Genomic DNA, 14,745 nt, shown 5'->3' on the forward strand with positions numbered 1-14,745 from the left:
CAAAAACGCACATTGTGTCAACCCAAAAAAACCAACTAGAATCATACTACAGTAGACAAGCTCTGACAAGCCCATGTTGTATTGTGGATATTGTAATCCGCAGCACTCTGAGTTACATTTTTTTGTATGAAAGTGCTATAATTTGATTTAACACAAATTCAACCTGTATAATCCATAGTGAAAATACAAATCTAACAAAACTGTCAACGAGAAATAACAAAAAGAGGCAGCCCAAACATAATGAAACGACAGTATGCTACATCCCACCTGTCTCCTGGTTTGAACTCGCGGGAGAACTTGGTCCTCTTCTTCTTGTGTTTCCTCTTCAGATTTCGTATAGAGAGTGGGATGCTTTTCTTGCGGTTCGTTCCCAGACCGCCGCTTTGTGACGACGCTGTGGAGCTGGCTGACGATGTCAGAGAACTACAACACAGGTAGAAAAGGCGACTTTTTTTTTCCCTCGCTCCATCCCATAACAGATTTAACATATTTAACAGCTCTGCCACACTAGTCGTAGTCACTAGTGCAAAAACGGGGGAAATAGTTTTCAAAATAATGTATAAATTGCTCAACATCAATGAGCACACCCCAAAACAGTTTCCTTTTAGAATCAGCCAGAGTAAGCCAAAGGCCAGTCAACTCAACAAAGATTATTTCACTGAGAAATGTATTAAAAAGCTTGTTTTTCAAAAGGGGTTGTACTCCCTAATGTGGCACACCGTATGTGCGTATCGAAGTTAAAATCAAGACAAGCTGCCAGACCTGGTGTCGTCCGTGTCTTCTGCTGCCTCATCATCTGCGTCGTGCTCGCCGTGTTCAGCAGGAGCGTTTTGAGGGTCAGGAGGATTCTGATTGTTTGGGCAGTTATTGTCGTGAAGGGAGGCATCGGTCTGTTCGGATTTGTGCTCGCCTGTTAACATATAAAAATAAATTGTTTTACATGACAGAATAAAAAGCACACAGTAATGAACGTAATAAAGAACAATAAAAAATCAAACTTGTAATCAGTTTCATAATGCCAAAAAAACAATTAAATGTAGTGAGAGAACAAGTACCATGCTTAATCCGTTTTTCCAGATTATGTTACAGACTGTGCTGCACTTCAACACCATTTGTCAAACTATTTCCTCAGCTCAGGGCTTCATTTGTGGAGAGTGTCTGTCAGACTGCTCTCACAGGAATTTAACGCTCTCTGACACAGCATCGAGACATTCAATTGAAGTTCCCAAGTACGTGAGAAGAATATGCTTTTTTTTCTGACCATGACAAATGTATAAGGACTTTGTGTGTGCTGAATGACAATGGGAATACACTGTTGCTCGGAATATAGCGTTGTTTGGCACCTTGGGTATCGGCGTTCTCTGTCTTCTTGCCAGAATCCTTCTTGAAAAATCTTTTCAACTGTAACACACAGGCAGGCGTGGACACAAACACACCCTTGAGTGAGTTTCACAGGGATCACATTTGTATGGATTGACAGCTAAAAGCCTGAAAGATAATTATCAGTGATGCCTCATGTAAGCTAGACCTTTCTGACCACAGGATCCTCTTGTAGGACAGGGGTCCTTTCAGGTCCTTCGAATGTGATGCGTGTGGCATCCCCATTAGCAGGGAACACATAGAGACCTCTGTCTCCAAGCTGCCTCTGGGTGTGGTCATAGTAGCCTAGGCGTCTCACCCTAAACCCGGTATGGAGAGCAAAATTACACTCATAGGGCAGTACACAAGAATCGATCTGAGGAAAGAAAAAAATGCATCTAGAGCTACATTATATATAGTTGTTGATCAAGCATGGTGTGTGGCTTCATTTGTATCAGTGAGGAAGCAGACCAACCTGCAAAGATTCTCTTGTGTGATGGTGCAAGGAGGAGGATAAATGCTGTCAGAGCCTTTTGGGGAATAGCTCTTTGTGATCCAGGTCACCTTCAACTCCAAAACCTTGACCTGAGTAAACCACATTAATACCAGTGAGAATGGTAGTCAAAGCAGAAGTAGACAAACAAGGCTTAGAAAGTTACTAATTTCCATAATTAGTGAAGACATAATATTCATGCCATGTTTGTCAGTACAGAGCAATTTCATACCATTTTTATCATTGAAAGCATAGTAGTAAATTAGTGATTTTTTTGCATAATAAATTAGTACCGGGTAACTAGACCATAACTTTGGGGTGCTGTTGTGTTGATGTAAATGTACAAAGGTATATGACAGCAATATAATGAATAAATCCTATTGTCATTTTGGAGGTGGAATGTATTCAATCAGACATTGATATATAAAATATGAGTAAATACGGCAACTTTAGTGTGCAGTACATTCCTTTGTCCACACCACAATTTGGTATCAAGTTATGCCGATTTCCAGAGTAATCAATTGAATAATCAATTGGACAACACTGGTCAACAAATTTTTGCCACTTTTAAAAATCAGGCAAATTTTTCTAGATTTTTTTTTTTTTTTTACAGATTTAGAATCCGACATTGTTTTTTCTCTAGAACATCAGGTTGTCCTAACAATAATATATATGTAATATGGAAATATATTGAGTAATGTTTATGTATGTGGATTTTTTTTTCCCGGAATGTCATGGCAATAAATTACAATGCATCCTTATTGCCCTAGCTTTGTTTGATAGGTCAAACTTAAAAAATGCAAATGCCTCGGAAATCCTGATGTGCTTAAAAGATGACTTTTTTTTTTTTTTTAACTTAATGCAAAAAATACATTTCGGGGCACATAAAGCGATCTCTAATTAAAATTAAAAATTAAAAATGCGTGTGAAAAAAGTAGTGGTTTATAGTCCGAAAACAATGGTTTATATCGTGGAAAAATGGGCTGATATTATTGAAAATTAGTGCCAGTTTCATTTTCCCGAACATAAAATACTTCTAATGAGCTTGTTAGTGAAGAATTGACCCTCTGGACGCTGTAGGTCCTTTAAGTATACAGTCAACCCTGCACAAAATGGTAAAGTTTCAATGTACCTCTTCCACCACTGCCCTGAACTTGCAATTCCTGCAGAGGACAGGTTTGACCCCTGATAGCCACTGGACATTTGAGAAAACTTTAGAAGGACCAATCAGGACCTGGCCAGGATAGAACCCGTACTCCTCATCAAAGAACAGGCCCTGAAAAGCAATGGTAAATGGTTGACCCAGCAGAAAATACAGCACCTCAAATGTTACGATAAATGACCATCAAGTTATTGTCTGAAATGCTCATAAAATAACAAAACAAAAGCAAAATTAGGGTAAAAAAATAAATATATCTGCCATCTGGCTTACATAGGAGAGATAAAGCATGTAATAAGAGCATGATACCATACCGGATCACAAACATGTCGACTGACATCGTACAGCTTGGCACCATCCTCCACACTCATAGAACATCTGCACGAAGGTGAGAAAACATCAGTTGACAAATAATCATAATCACACACAATCACACATAAATAAGCTTACCTGGCTCCATTGGAGAGCTTGAGGATGATATGATTCGTAAAGTCGTACACTTTGCCTAGCCAAAAGTCATAAGCTATGTAGTCACCGTACATAAAAGACTGGGAAGGAAGGGAAACAATTTGAGAATTAAAATGAGAAATAGTGCACATTGATAAAATGCAGTTACAGGAATATGTGTGATTGATTTAACACTGCCAGGAGTAGACTTTGCTTGAGGTCCTGATGGGAGACCCATCCAAAATTAAACCCTTTATTTAATTTATTTTTAAAGTGATGTACTTTTTCAGCAGCTCTAGTTGAACACGAGTTATTTTTATCTGGCTGACGTCACACTAGTATTAGGTAGATGCATGAAACACAATGACTACAATGTTGTGGCAGCTTGACCTTAGTCACATTGACACCCTAAAGTTCACCATCACTCTTATCAGTTGTCCAATTGTTGGAAAAACATGGCAGAGATCAAGTATGAATGAAATTAGTAGTATCATTAAGTTGCGTTGGCTCTTTTTCTGGGATTTGCTCCAAAAATAACTTTGCCTATTTAAATAAATGTAAGTAAAATCAATATGTTTATATGTTATTGGTGCCGACTAACTAAATTAATCTAGAAACTAAAAACCATCACAATCTCAAATCTTATTACTGGTTATGGTTATGCATCACCAAAAACTAGGGAAATATGAATAATTACCCAAATATGCTGTAGCTCTTTGCTGTTGACAGGATACAGCACACAATTTGTGCCCACCAGTTTCACTGCACACTCGATATCCACGTTGGTCACAATGCCACACTGGTTGTCCTGCAATAAACATGGAGTCAACAAATGTCGCATTTTTTGTGGCCCAAAAATAAAAATTAAATTAAAATTAAAAATATTAATGAACCTGGCCGTTACAAAAAAGATGGTAACCTCTGCATAATGATGTTGCACAAACCTTTTTTGAACCTTCCAACTGAATACACGACAAAGACAAGATATTTAATGTTTTTTTAATTTTTTATTTTATTTATTTATTTTGCTAATAGTCACTCAATTTTAATTTGAAGCTTGCAACCTGTTCCAGAAACTCTGGTACAGATTCATGTTTACCCCTATGTTACATCACATTTCCTTTTAACATCAAATCAAAAATTGTTAGGGAACATATACAGTCAGTTGAAGGAAGGAAGGGAAAAAAAAAAAAAGGATCTGAAAATCATTGTATTCCATTATTATTTACGTTTTACGCAACATAATCCCAACTTCAAGTGGGGTTTGTAGCAATGCAGCCCCAGAAGTTGCATTATTCTTTTGCTTATTTGCTACATTTCTGCATATGTAAATAAAGAACTTGTGTATCTTGCCAAAAAGCAAAGTTCTGTCTTGTTAGTTTCAAATTACAGTACTTCATTGGCCATTGCTTTTCTTCAGGAAGATAACAAATAGTTTGTCCCCCCCCCCCCATATGTTCATATCAGTACAGCAGATAAGATGGAGGCAAAAATACAATGATAAGAAGAATTAGGGAGCTGAGGAAGAAAAGTATTGAGTGTTTGTCTTACATTTGAATTATTGCGTCGAACAATGTCTCTGATCATGATGGATCGATCTTCAAGCAACAGCTGTGTAAGGAAAAATGGAAACAAAAAAATTAACTTACTGCATCTTTCAGATATTGTTGTGCTAATACCAAAACACTAAGTGCAAATAGTTAGAAGCTAAAATAATTCAACTCAATTTTACATGTACTTTATAGCACATAGTTTAAAACAACCAACACTGCATAACAGGTGCTGTACATGGAGTAAAAATCAGTTCTGAAGTAAATCAGGTAAAACAAATAACACATAAAAAAAAATGTCATAAGTAGCCAAGTAAATAGGTCAATAAAATTAACATAAGAAGTAGGGGTGTGAATAAAAATGCATTTTGCACCAACTGAAGATGCTTCAGGAAGGACTGGATGAAATGAAGAAAAACACGGCATGATGATGATAGACTGGCATGCTTTGTCATAGTACGCACTAAGATAGTATTGATGCACATTGTTGTTTTCGACAGAAAAAAAAAGTTTGCAAAGGCACAATTCCTATAGGAATCGAAGGTAATGTTTGTCGATGTAACAAGAAACAAGTACATAATCAATCACGCTGACACCCTGATAGCTTCTCGTAGCTGCCACGGGACAGGGCCAAGTGGCGGCAGGTTATTGATTGACACAGAGTTCTTGGAACTACTTCGCCACCAAGACAAAACAATAGAACAACAACACTGGTTCCTAACATCCAGGCTTTTCATCACCTTTCCGTGTAAGGCAAGACAATGTACAGAAATGCAGAAAGGAGGAAGTAGGACATCCAACAACAGAGACATGTAGAGTGTAGGGGTGTGGCGGTTTTGAAATTCAGGATGAGCAGCAAACGTGGCACAGTGATGGAGCACATATTTGAGCATTCCATTAAGTGCGAGATCCAGACGGAAGACAGAATGACAAATCAAAAAGCACCAGCAGAGAGTTTTTTTGGGTCTTTTTTTTCTAAACAAACATAAAAATTTATGTGTGTGCGTGCGTTTTGGAGTGTCGGCTGTCTCCCTAATGGGCAGGGCCGAGACTGCGGATAAGAATGGAAGCAAGAGATCAAATGAGATCCATTATCTCAAGGCAGAACAAGCATCCAGTCAGCAGCATATTATGTCAACATTCCCCATCACTGGCAAGCTGGGAAGCTGATGGGGGGAAGAGGGGTTACTTGAGACGTGGAGACTGACAGGATAAGAAAGGTTTAAGATTAGTGATAGACTGATATGGGTTTTTTTCAAGGCTGATACAGATACCAATTATTAATAGTCAAAGAGACCAAAAACTGTTATTTCAAGCCGATATTCATTCGCAGTAAACAAGAAAATATCGGTGTCAGATTAAAAATATATACATTACTCTCTTTTCTGTTTAAACACAAAGAATGGACAGATTTGTTTAAAAAATTATAACAAAAATTACAGGGAGCTTCAATGGTCATCAGCACGTGTTAAGCTAAACTAAAAATTAAGCAAGTAAATTAGGGATGCACGATAATGCTATTTTCAAGCGATACCGATAAACCAATAATTTAGAAGTGCCGATGTCGATAACCGATAAGTAAGCCGATAATTGTTTTAAAATTAACTTGAATACAAATATACTTTTGAGTCCTACTATAAGTCTACGAAATACACTGAAACATTGTATAAACTTTGCACAATGTTTCAAATTGCATTTAAAGCACCATTAAACTGAATTTTATTGATATGAGCCACAACCACAACAAATGGACCAACAGTGCATGTCTGAAATTATTGCTGGATTTCTTTATTATCTGGTTTATCTGAATGAAATCAAATTGCCGATAATTATCGGCAGATTTCTATATTATCTGGTTTATCTGTTTGAATGTCAAATTGGTCGATAATTGCCGATAATTATCGGCCACCGATATTATCGTGCATCCCTACGTAAAATAAAAGTAAGATCTCTAAAATGAGATCTGCTTAAATAGTAGTCATCCTCAGTAGATACAACAAACAAGTGTCATCCTCCCCTCCTCCAAGCACTCCCAGGGAGTGGCTCGCATCCCACTATAACAATCCCCTCGGCCCTGACATGAGCTCTAAGAGGGGCAGCACCTTCATTAAAAACACAGACAACGCGGTCAACAGCGACCTGCTGTGTCACGCACACCGGGAAGGATTGGACACAACTTCTCACCACGCCCCAACTGCTGCAATGCACCTCTTGCCCTCGATTTGGGTCGCATGAGTCAGGCACAAAGATGGAGATCTAAACCCAAATGGCTTTATTAAGATTTTATGATAGAAAATGGGACGTGGAGGAGAAAGGTAGTGTGCGGCACACTTTCGCGCTCTAAGCAGAGTGTAACTGAATCGCTTTTCAGAGATGCAACATGAATTCACTTCGTATAAATTCTTTTTAAGAGTGGGTTGCACAGAACAACATCAGCTTTGAGTCCATGGCGCTACTAGGGATTCAAACCACGACATATGCTTTGTGAGTGTTTCTATGGCAACATGGACATTAAAGATACGGCTTCTTCTGATGAGTTTAGGTGCCTTTCTCAACTGTGAAGCGGATCGGCATAGAAGATCACAGTACATTATATTAGGGGTGTTAAAAAAAATCGATTCGGCAATATATCGCGATACTAAAGCACGCAATTCTTGAATCGATTCAGTAGGCAGCCGAATCGATTTTTTTAACATCCATTTTTTATGGAAAAATATTCAACAAAACATCTAACTTTCACACCTTAAGCATGGAAGAATGTTATATTAATGGAACATTAAGCCTTAATATTTTATTTCAATGCTGTTCTAACATGGAAAAGGTTACAACCTGTTTGTTAAATACAGTGGCTCAGTTATAAAACTGAAGTTTCAGATCAATAAATAATACATTTTCATACAAATCTTACAGTATACATGTACAAGTTTACTGAATGGTATTTTCTAAATTTGAGTAAAAAAAAATCGCAACAATCGACTTGTAAATTCATATCGGGATTAATCGGTATCGAATCGAATCGTGACCTATGAATCGTGATACGGATCGACTCGTCAGGTACTAGGCAATTCACACCCCTACATTACATCAGACAATAGTACGACTCATAACTTCTGAGTATAACTCTATCCGTAAATGAGGATTTGGGCAATTCAAATCAACCTTTACATAAACGCCTGGTGTGGCCTGCACGGCTAAGTAAATAGTATACCAGTCGTCTTTTAGTGTCTCCGCAGTTACACCCACAATTTAGCATTTTGGTGGTGAAGTCATTCATTTTATTGTTTAAAAGTTAGAAATAGTTTGACATCAGTGCATGCTATGCAAGATGATTTTCGTGAATGATTCCAGCAGACCCCAAATACTAGACCAATAACGGTCTGCTCCCGTTATATATACACATGGGGTCAGCAGAGTAATGGGAACAAGAGAAGGGAATTGGAAGAAGTTTTATTTTGACAAAAAGGCACAGCGCTCCCGCTAATGCCAGTCTGGCAAAATGTCGCACAACTCATATTTCTTGAATTATGTCATACAGATCACGGCAACTATGCTTATTCTGAGTTATACAGAATCTCCTTTTAAAATAAATGATACAGCTACAGCAGCTACACAAAATAACATGTTGAAACAGTGAAACAAAACTATTCCTAATTCATAGAGCTCATGAAACAGAATGTGACAAGGAATTGATCTCCTGGAGTATTTCTTCATCTATAAATTGCGATTAAAGACTCTTGCTGCTCTTAAAATTCTTGTTTTTCTGTGAAAATTCAAATTTTATGACTCTCCTAAGAACGTCTAAATAAAACTAATTACAAGCAAAGCAAAATGTTTGCAATGTGCGCTTAAAAAGTATCTAGAGGTGCCACTAGAGCAAGGGTTTCAAACTTGTGGCCGGGGAGCCATTTACGGCAGGTTGATATTCTCCAGCCCCCTACTTGGCCCCATGTTTTTCCGCGTCATTCTTTTTTGTTTTTATTCACTTGAATGTTTTTCAAAACGTACCATGAAGAGAAACAGTGAAAGAAAAGGAACATACCGTTATCTGGACAGCACAGAGAACTTGTGGCACTCAATAAATCAGACATCATTAATCAACTAAGAACCGTTAATATTCTGAACTGTTATTAATAAAGAGTGCAACGATTGGATTAGTTGTACTTTTTGTGGGTGTGGCCAAGATACACCCAAACTATCTCCAGCGGCACCCACTTAAATTGAGTTTGAGACCCCTTAAAGATAGCATTATTAATTAGGAGTATTTGTCATGCTGTATAATCCAGTGTATTCTGATATACAGATAATAGTCAAGGCAGATAAACAATAGAATGTGACATGAATGATGCAGTCTAAAGAGGCTCACAGGCAACTCAAAGGGACAAAGTGAGACGACTGAAATAGACATCTTCTAGGCCAGTCTCTCTGAAACAAGCCTCTGTGCACTCTTTCCAGATCAGTCCTTGTTTTAGGGCTGCATCCTTTTAACAATACAATAGCTTTACATGAAAGCAACGTGACATACATGCAGAAAGGAATGTTCTCAGTGACCATTGAAAAGACAGCAATGCTAAACATGGTCTGGGATCAGGTCAGCTTTAAGAACAAGCTGAGTAAGGTACAAAATGTTTACATATCCATCAAGGCCCAGTTGAGGCTCTTATATCTCACTGATTTGGCAATAAAGAAAGTCCGTTTTCTTTGGGACCTTTGATTGTGGCACCTTTTTGTCCTGGATTTCATTTTTTTGAGACCCAAAAACATGCCATTTTGTTTATTTATATGGATCCAGTGACTGACTGAGGACCAGTCCAGGGTGTACCTCACCTCAGTCAGGTGGGATAGGCTCAAGTTTATCCCTAATGAGGAGGATACAAATTAGATTATTGTTTAAGAGGAAATACATATCAAAGTGGGAGAGTTTTGCCACGAAGCATCCGTTCCCTTACTGCTCATTCAAAACGGACGCAAATAAAATCAAAATAATAAATGATAATTGTTGCTTTCATGTATAGATGGGGATCCATCCACGTCACACCCAGCTGAGAAGCTAGTTCAAGTTTTGAAAGAGCCAGTCTCTAAGTTACATTATGCACCTGTCGCAAGGATGAGCTCGACAAACCACAGGACACAACTCATATTAAAATGTATTAATATACAATTCAAATGACTTACTGTATACTACACATGCCGTAAGCCATAGTCACTCACTATAAGGAGGTTTACACGGTAGCACCAACTCAGCAACTTACGGCTAAGAGCTATGCTACTAACTAGCATGTGTGCGGTGCTTGGAATGCTAGGAAGTTAGCCATGTAGGCTAGGCGTTGAAGTAGATTCATTAGAAACAGAGTGCAAACAAGTCAACGCGCAATCTTGTCCAGACCAAGAAGGACACTTTGTAGAAGCGTGTCATGCAAAGAATCACGTCAAGGGTTACTAATTTACACATTAGCTGTGATGTGGTAGCCTACCTGTGTTTCCCCGATGTCCTGCTTCCCTCCATCAGGGTACCACTGAACACGGACAAACCCACGACCGAGAGGCCGACTGTGGATGTCACACGGGACTCGTTCACCTCCACCGCCTTTTCCTCCTCCTCCTCCTCCTCCACCGCCGCCGCCGCCACCACCACTGCCGCCTCCGTCTCTCCCTCCACCATCATCAAGGTCCGAGTCCGAGTTGAATTCCTCCTCGCCGTGGATCATCCGTACGAGGCCAAACCGGACAGATCCTCTATACTTCCTGGACACCAAGTCGTGAGAGAAGAGCAGCCGCTGAGAGCCGTCCGTCGTGGGAGACAGGGCCATGGATAGGGGCTCGGAGCTCGGGCTGGCCGCGGGGGAAAGGCCCGGGGTAGGGGATGGAGGCTGGGCTGCGTCCGTTGAATCGTGTGCTGCGGGCTCCGCCATCGCTGCTGTTGTCAGGGAGTGATGCTGGAGCGCGAGGACGACACTGTGCGATGGAGAAAAAAGTGCAACCTGGAAGCACGAGAACGCATGCGTTTACGTAGCTACGCGGAAGCCGCGTAACTGACGTGACAGCGTCATCACGCAGTGCCATATCTACCCGATAGATGTCAGTCAAGTGATTGTTTTGCATTATGGCCCGCGGGCACTGTTGGAATGTATCAAAGTACAAAGACGGTACTTTGTTACGCAAGTATATTAGGTATCTGTTTTTGAATAGTATATTTAGGCACGTCCAACAAAAAAAAAAAAAAAAAACCTCCAGGAATGATGAAACATACACCATCAATCAACCATTTTGACTTCAATAAGTGATTATTGTAAATTATAAAATAAAAACAAAACAAATTTATATATACAGTATATACTAAAAATATATTGATAAATAGTTAATTTGTTTTATTTTAATAGCAAACCTAATTTCAAAATGTTAATGAATTATTGTATTATTTTTTTAAAAATACCTTCTTTACAAATTTGTAATGTCAATCAACATAAATTTTCATGACCGCTTATTCCTCACAAGGGTCACGGGGGGTGCTGGCGCCTATCTCAGCTGGCTCTGGGCAGTAGGCGGGGGACACCCTGAACTGGTTGCCAGCCAATCGCAGGGCACACAGAGACGAACAACCATCCACGCTCACAAGCACACCTAGGGACAATTCGGAGCGCCCAATTAACCTGAAGCCGCCAAATTTGAAATGTTTTTACTCATTTTTGTTTTATTTATCTGAAACAGATTAAAATTCTTAAAATAGTTTAAGACTGAAAGGTGACAAACTACAAACTCTTTTAGGCTAGCAAAACTCTTTAACTATGTGATCTTGTTGATGTAGTATTGTTGCACTTACTATTGTATATTTGCACACTTCATGAACTATAGAGTTATTTACTTATTTTGCACAGCCTACATGGTGCCATTTATATAGTCATAAAAAAACAGTCACTAGTAAATCATACTGTAGGCTATTTGTTGTACTAGATCACCCTAGTTGTTTTATTAATGTGCAGAATTGTGATAAATGTGATAAACGTTACCAGTAATACAGTCATTCTTCTAGTTATTTTGTCTTAAAGGGCATACTAGCACTAGCATACGGACGAATGACAGGGATGCCGCTACACCGGGGCTAGAAAGGGCTCTAGCCCCGACAGAGGTCAGTGTAGCTCCAGTTAAGACTTGCCACCATTTTATTTGGCATTCTAAAAATATATTTATAAATTATTCCCAATATTTATATTTATAATTTTTTTCCTCAGCCCTATCAGTCAGGCCCCCATTTAGGAGAGAAAACAAATCCTGGAGCCATCCCTAATGTGTACTAAAAGGATAGACTAAATGCTCCAACGGCTTTCCATAAAAGTCCCTTCACATGTTGTTGTTGACATGTGGCGCCAAATCCAAATGTGATGCAGTGCCCATGTTGGTGGTATGACGAGGAGAACATATATCCTCGTCATACCACCAACTTATCATGGATAAGTCACAACACACAAAAACGAAAACACCCCGCCTGAGTCCGTCTCAATATGATTATTGTTTCTGCTTCAGCTCACTCACGTGTTGAGAAAGGTTTGCTTATCCATCTGGCAGGTTGAGGATTATCGTGTGGTCTAAGGTGCGGTGAGCGGAGGCTATAAAAGCTCCTCTGCGCAAGGCTGGGACTCAGTATTTACGCACGATCCCAACAGGACCATCGGAGGAGGAGGAAACAGGAGAAAAAGAAGGGGGGGAAAAGCAAATATTTAGTGTTCCGTTTCCACGTGGAATTCTTTACTTGTAGAAGCCTTGTGAGTGGTTTTGAAAGGATGTCAGTGGTGAGCTCCATGTCGTTCCCGAAGCCGCTCCACATGCGCTCTCCGGTGGCACAGGGACGTCGACACACACTGCCAGCCAGCGAGTTCCGCTCCCTCAGCCCAGAGGACGCTATCAGCGTGTTTGAGATCGAGAGAGAAGGTAAACGAGCAATTATACGGATCTTGCTTTTAACAGGAGGGTCCTTTGGGGCCATTTCTGACCCGCTGCATATACACAAGGCCCATTATGAGAAATTAAGGTTAAAAGCTACAGCAGTTATAATTAAAATTTAACATGTAAGCGAGTAAAGCTACTGCTGCATGTTACAAGATTGCACTATTTTAAATTCTATATATTTTTTAATAGTAAAGTTAATTAAAAATTGTCATTTTTATTATATGACATCCCACTTATTTTCATTTCAAATATTACAAAATATTGCACCGTGTTAATGTGAGTGGTTGTTTACGCGTCCTGCGGTTGGGTTGGCAAGCGACCAATCCAGGGTATAGCCCGCCTCTCACCTAAAGTCAGGTGGCCTCGGCTTCAACTGACCTCCAACACTAATTGGATAAGTAATATAGAAAAGGAATATATAGATGTTTAAATGCACATGTATGCTGACCTGAATTGGGTTTAAGCAAGTTTCAAGATTCACAAGGTAAAATGGGGCCCCTCTCTTCTATTTTTTCAGTTATGTGGGCTTGAGTTGGAAATGTTTGGACATCCCTAGTTTACAACCATTTGCCATACTTAATTTGTCCATGTATACACACACAGCGTTCATCTCCGTGTCTGGCGAATGTCCACTTCTGCTGGACGAGGTGCGTCACTTCCTCACGTTGTGTCCCGAGCTGTCACTGGGCTGGTTCGAGGAGGGACGTCTGGTGGCTTTCATCATCGGCTCACTGTGGGACCGGGAGAGACTTAACATGGTATGCACGAGTACGACACCTGTAACTTCTGTTTACTTGTCATGTAGTGCAAGGGAAGGCAATAAATTAGAATATCTTAGAAAAGTTTGTTCACTTCAGTAATTCAATTCGAAAAGTAAATATATTAAACATATTATATATTATATTATAATATATATATATTATATATTAAACATCTAAAAGAAAATATATTAAACATATTTATTATACAGTTTTAACTGAAAATATTTTTTCCAGCAGGTTAATTTATGTATTAAAAATCATCTTGTGTATTTTAATGTCTTAAGCTATCATCAAAGTTACAAAATAAAATCATGAAATATTTCACTCATATTTCACAATATTTGTGAAGTGAAAATACTGAAACTCTTCTCAAAGAGTCCACACAATTTGGGTCCTGCCTCAAATTTTCTGTGGAATTTAGTATCTGGGCCTTTTGACATAGCCGACTTAATCACCTGTACTCTCACAATCATCATTTATCTGTCTGTCTAATGAGTGAAAGGGATCGACATTCATAGCCTTCAGCAAAAATTAGCATGAACTAAAATACTGTTGGCCTACATCCGGTTTTCAGTCGTCTTCTTTAGTCAAATTTGCACTCGGTCAAACCAAATAGTGTGCAATCATCTAGTGGTCCACAGTGTAATTACACGCCCAAAAACGAGAGGCAGAATAAAATAGTTATGAACTGTACCAAAAGAAAAAAAAAAAGAAAAGAAAAGAAAAGTGAAATGGCAGGACTGTAATACCAGAATGTGTGGAAAAAAAACAGGCAACAATCAAGGGTTACCTACACAATATACATTGTGTGTCAGAAAGGTTCCAGTACATTTGTCACAAAATATACATTTCAAACCCAAACTACAAATTTTGAGGTTTTCCCGGGCCGTACGATCAACTGGCACGTCTACAATGACGTCCTGCGCCTTTTGCTTCATTCAGTGCGTGACAAGAGGTGAAAGTTGCTACAGGACGAAGTCGCCATACTGGAGCACTACTCCCCCGACCTGTCTGGCTGTGTGATTTTTATTTTTC

At 39.2% G+C, this 14,745-nt stretch overlaps 3 protein-coding genes across 8 annotated transcripts in view; 1 reads left to right on the forward strand and 2 right to left on the reverse strand.

Moving 5' to 3' along the window:
- ube2o (ubiquitin-conjugating enzyme E2O) overlaps positions 1-12,646 on the reverse strand; it is a 25,297-nt gene extending 12,651 nt beyond the window's left edge. For 4 of the 6 annotated variants that reach the window (XM_077524386.1, XM_077524389.1, XM_077524384.1 and 1 more), the window contains exons 1-12: positions 12,536-12,646; positions 10,480-10,986; positions 5,010-5,069; positions 4,156-4,266; positions 3,462-3,559; positions 3,326-3,389; positions 2,985-3,128; positions 1,835-1,944; positions 1,529-1,679; positions 1,344-1,401; positions 763-910; positions 268-423 (exon numbers count right to left, since the gene is read on the reverse strand). In XM_077524386.1, the coding sequence (XP_077380512.1) occupies positions 268-423; positions 763-910; positions 1,344-1,401; positions 1,529-1,679; positions 1,835-1,944; positions 2,985-3,128; positions 3,326-3,389; positions 3,462-3,559; positions 4,156-4,266; positions 5,010-5,069; positions 10,480-10,917 (1,538 nt within the window). In that variant the 5' untranslated portion in view covers positions 10,918-10,986; positions 12,536-12,646. Of the gene's footprint in view, positions 1-267; positions 424-762; positions 911-1,343; positions 1,402-1,528; positions 1,680-1,834; positions 1,945-2,984; positions 3,129-3,325; positions 3,390-3,461; positions 3,560-4,155; positions 4,267-5,009; positions 5,070-10,479; positions 11,067-12,535 lie in introns of those variants that run through there. The other 2 variants (XM_077524388.1, XM_077524385.1) reach the window with 2 other exon arrangements.
- Positions 12,574-14,745, forward strand: part of aanat1 (arylalkylamine N-acetyltransferase 1) — a 3,279-nt gene continuing 1,107 nt past the window's right edge. Inside the window, exons 1-2 of the mRNA XM_077524400.1 lie at positions 12,574-12,931; positions 13,553-13,707. Of these exons, the coding sequence (XP_077380526.1) occupies positions 12,784-12,931; positions 13,553-13,707 (303 nt within the window). The 5' untranslated portion in view covers positions 12,574-12,783. The remainder of the gene's footprint in view (positions 12,932-13,552; positions 13,708-14,745) is intronic.
- The window catches only part of LOC144020680 (inactive rhomboid protein 2-like), a 24,823-nt gene continuing 23,167 nt past the window's right edge, over positions 13,090-14,745 (reverse strand). The window contains exon 20 of the transcript XR_013283941.1: positions 13,090-13,680. The gene's annotated coding sequence lies outside the window, so the exon portion shown is untranslated. The remainder of the gene's footprint in view (positions 13,681-14,745) is intronic.

This window comes from Festucalex cinctus, chromosome 6, assembly GCF_051991245.1.
Source record: "Festucalex cinctus isolate MCC-2025b chromosome 6, RoL_Fcin_1.0, whole genome shotgun sequence".
Classification (NCBI taxonomy): Eukaryota; Metazoa; Chordata; class Actinopteri; order Syngnathiformes; family Syngnathidae; genus Festucalex; species Festucalex cinctus.